At 41.2% G+C, this 3190-nt stretch overlaps 1 protein-coding gene across 9 annotated transcripts in view; it reads left to right on the top strand.

The window, feature by feature from the left end:
• LOC116385582 (phosphatidylinositol-binding clathrin assembly protein) overlaps positions 1-3190 on the top strand; it is a 59145-nt gene that overhangs the window by 12966 nt on the left and 42989 nt on the right. For all 9 annotated transcript variants that reach the window (XM_031851179.1, XM_031851186.1, XM_031851182.1 and 6 more), the window contains exon 2: positions 565-707. In XM_031851179.1, coding sequence (XP_031707039.1) covers positions 565-707 — 143 coding nt within the window. The remainder of the gene's footprint in view (positions 1-564; positions 708-3190) is intronic.

The following is a 3190-nucleotide window of genomic DNA, read 5'->3' as shown; positions in this document are numbered from 1 at the left end:
GGGGGGGGGGGGGGGGGGGGGGGAATGAAACGACAAGAAGCGATATCTGGTGTGAAGCATCAATTGTAGCCGCGTGTGTCCGTATTGGTGTGTGTGTCACCTGTTGTGAGTGAAGACACTGGATCTTTATAAGAAGCCGTTCAAATCAATCTCAGCTAAAGTGAGAACAGGGTGTATCCGCTCAGATCCTATCAAATACACTCGGCTCGTAGTAAATTAAAATGCATCGATAGCTCGATAGGATCTTGGGACTCAGACGTCTGTGTATCTGGTTTTTTCAACATCTAATGGTTAAAAAGTTTGTATATATTATATATATTTTTTTCATGTCAGTGTATTTAGTGAAACAAGAGAAGAGGGAGATGGTGCAGCTGAGTGAAAGTCAGGAGAGGATGAAAGGGGGTTAGCAAAAGTTCAGCAGCTAGAACGTGTCCTTCACACCTTAGTCGCTTAAAAATTCAGCTGAAGTGCGTGCGTCATGTTCGTCTGTCCTTGGTACAGCTGTCTTTTTTTAATAACTACTCTTGTAGTAACTCTCTGTGTCTTTTTTAAAATTCCTACCAGATCTGATCCACTGCACCAATGAGATGAATGTGAGCATTCCCCAGCTGGCGGACACGTTGTTCGAGCGCACGGCCAACTCCAGCTGGGTGGTGGTCTTCAAGGCCCTGATCGCCACCCACCACCTCATGATGTACGGCAACGAGGTAGGAGGCAGAAGAAACGCCACACATTCACACGCAGGAAAACATTTATGTATGATATTAATTAGCTCTACCTCGCCCACATCAAGGTAAATATAAACATGCATGCTGGATCATTTAGGACCAACATGGGGGGTGCAGGCGGGAGGATGATTTGGACACAAACGGCGTGTTCAGCTACAGCGTACACATCGGGACGCCTGGAGTGAATAATAGAAATAACTGTGGAGTGCGGAGGAAATTAATTAGCCCAGTGTGAGCTGGAAGGGAGATGGGGGACGACGATAAAAGCAAATGAAGAATCAAATGAATGAACTTGGTTGAAAGCCGGAAGAATAACACAGCCCCTCCATGGATTTGCATACTTTCCGACACAATAATTGGAATTAAAAATCAACCAATCGCTGCTATGTTTGGGAGAACTTTTAGTTTTTGCATGAAGAGGTCTGATCAAAGCCCGAGTCAATAAAATGTCTCAATTTATATGCAGCTTTTCAAAGCGAGAGGAGAGATTCAATCTAGAGCGAGAGTTGTAGTTTTATTAATTTCTAACAAGATAGAAATAAGAGTGTTTTGTTCTTCAAATAAACTATTGTAGCTCGCATTTACATCAGTCCTCTAGCACACTGTTAATAATTCAGAACCCTTTAAATCACAATTGATGGAACACGAGAAGTCACTTTGATGTTCGTATGGACTGCTGCCCTTTGGAGCCGTCTACTCTGGTGCGTTTCATGTATATTTGATGAAAACAGGAGTCCAAAGCAGCCCAGCATGTTGCTTTGTTGTGACATATGTTCATTGATCACAACATAAAATGTATGATCAATAGATAATGTGCAGTAGTATACCTATTATTATGCAATTTCACATTATTTTATGCCTTCTACTTTGTACTTTATACTATCTATTCAGTTTATTTTCAATGCAGTTTTTCCCATTTCTTGTAACTTCTCGGAAGAAATACTTCAACATTTTGTATAGACGTAGCTATTGCCAGTTAGCTTAGCATAAAGTGTTGCTTTTATTTTGGTAAACAAACAACATATAACGTGTGGTTTTTATTACCTTGAACAGAGCCGGGCTAGCTGTTTCCTGTCTTTTCGTTAAGCTAAGCTAACTGGCTGCTGGCCGTACAGATACCAGAACGGGTGGGATCCTCTAACCTAACTCTTGCCCAACATATGTTGATTTTCCAAACTATTCCTCTAAAAAAGCAGCTCGTGTTCTGCAGACTGTGTCCATATTTGATAAACGTCTTTGTAGAAATAAGCTTTTCTGGCCCCTGTAACCAAAAGGGGGTAATTACTCTCCTATACACAATATACATATTTAATACTCATCTTGAAAGCAAAGGCTAATACGCTCTCTACCTTCTTGTGCACACACAGACACACCCTGCACCACATTCCATTCAGTTTCCATTAAAATAGGGAAGCACTGCTTCCTTGTTTGAGTGGAGATCTCTTACGCAACACTTCCTTCTATGGGTTCCTTGTTTGTTACATCAATCTAAACTTCCTCTGAAAAGAGGAAGACTCGGGTGCGAGATCATTGTGTGTTTTCGCTGCACGAAAAACCAGCTTCTGAACTCACTGACAACCCAGCAGCCGCCTCGCTGATTTCACTGCTGCTAAAATAAGCTTTTAGGTGCTTAATAATAACCTGTTATGTCGTCGGTAGAGGTGCATAAGCGACTGACGTGAGACGAGACCTCGTACACTCTTTCAGCGAGACATGTGGGCATCGGATGCTCAAGATGTGTAAATACCCGCATCGTTTGATGAACCAAATCATAAGTAGGTCACTGCGGAGCAGCAGGACGTGGTTTAGAGGTATTCCCAAGCCGTGGGCTGATTCATCTCTTAGCTGTCACTTTCATATTGAACTCCATTTGATGTTAATGTCTCAGCAACAAACATTGCGATGCTGTGTTAATCCCTAAAGTCTGCATAACATAAAGAGTGTTTGCAGAGATTCACTCTTCTTATTCTAATTCTGGTCAACAATAATTAAGAGAGAGAGTGATCTTTTTAATATTAATCTAGCTTTAAGTTATTGTCTTCCTATCATTTTATTGTCTCCAATTCATTGTGAAGTGATATTTAAGTAATGCAAAGCATAGTTTTGTCCACATTAATACCCTTTTAATTAAGTTCTACTTCTAGCAAGTACCTAAGTCGAGCTGTGGATATGAAATGTTAACGGTGATGCACTGTAATCTTGTTCCTCTTATTATTACCACAGTCATTCTCTGAAAGCTTTATTAAAGTATTACGAATAATTCAAGGACAGTCAACAGGATGCTCTTTAGTGGAAACTGCTAATATAATGTACAGTAATTCCGTACGTTAGCCGTTAGCGGTGCTGCTAACGTTACTCGCTCTCCTCTTGACTATTTCAACACAGGTTTGTTCCACCACCGTACCTTTAGCACATTACACCGCTGCAGGTTTGTTCCACCACCGTACCTTTAGCACCTTACA

Source organism: Anarrhichthys ocellatus, unplaced genomic scaffold (genome assembly GCF_004355925.1).
Source record: "Anarrhichthys ocellatus isolate YVR2014 unplaced genomic scaffold, GSC_Weel_1.0 scaffold11, whole genome shotgun sequence".
In the NCBI taxonomy this organism is placed as follows: domain Eukaryota; kingdom Metazoa; phylum Chordata; class Actinopteri; order Perciformes; family Anarhichadidae; genus Anarrhichthys; species Anarrhichthys ocellatus.
Note: the sequence above shows the minus strand (reverse complement) of the source record. Positions and strands in the feature narration are given on the sequence as shown.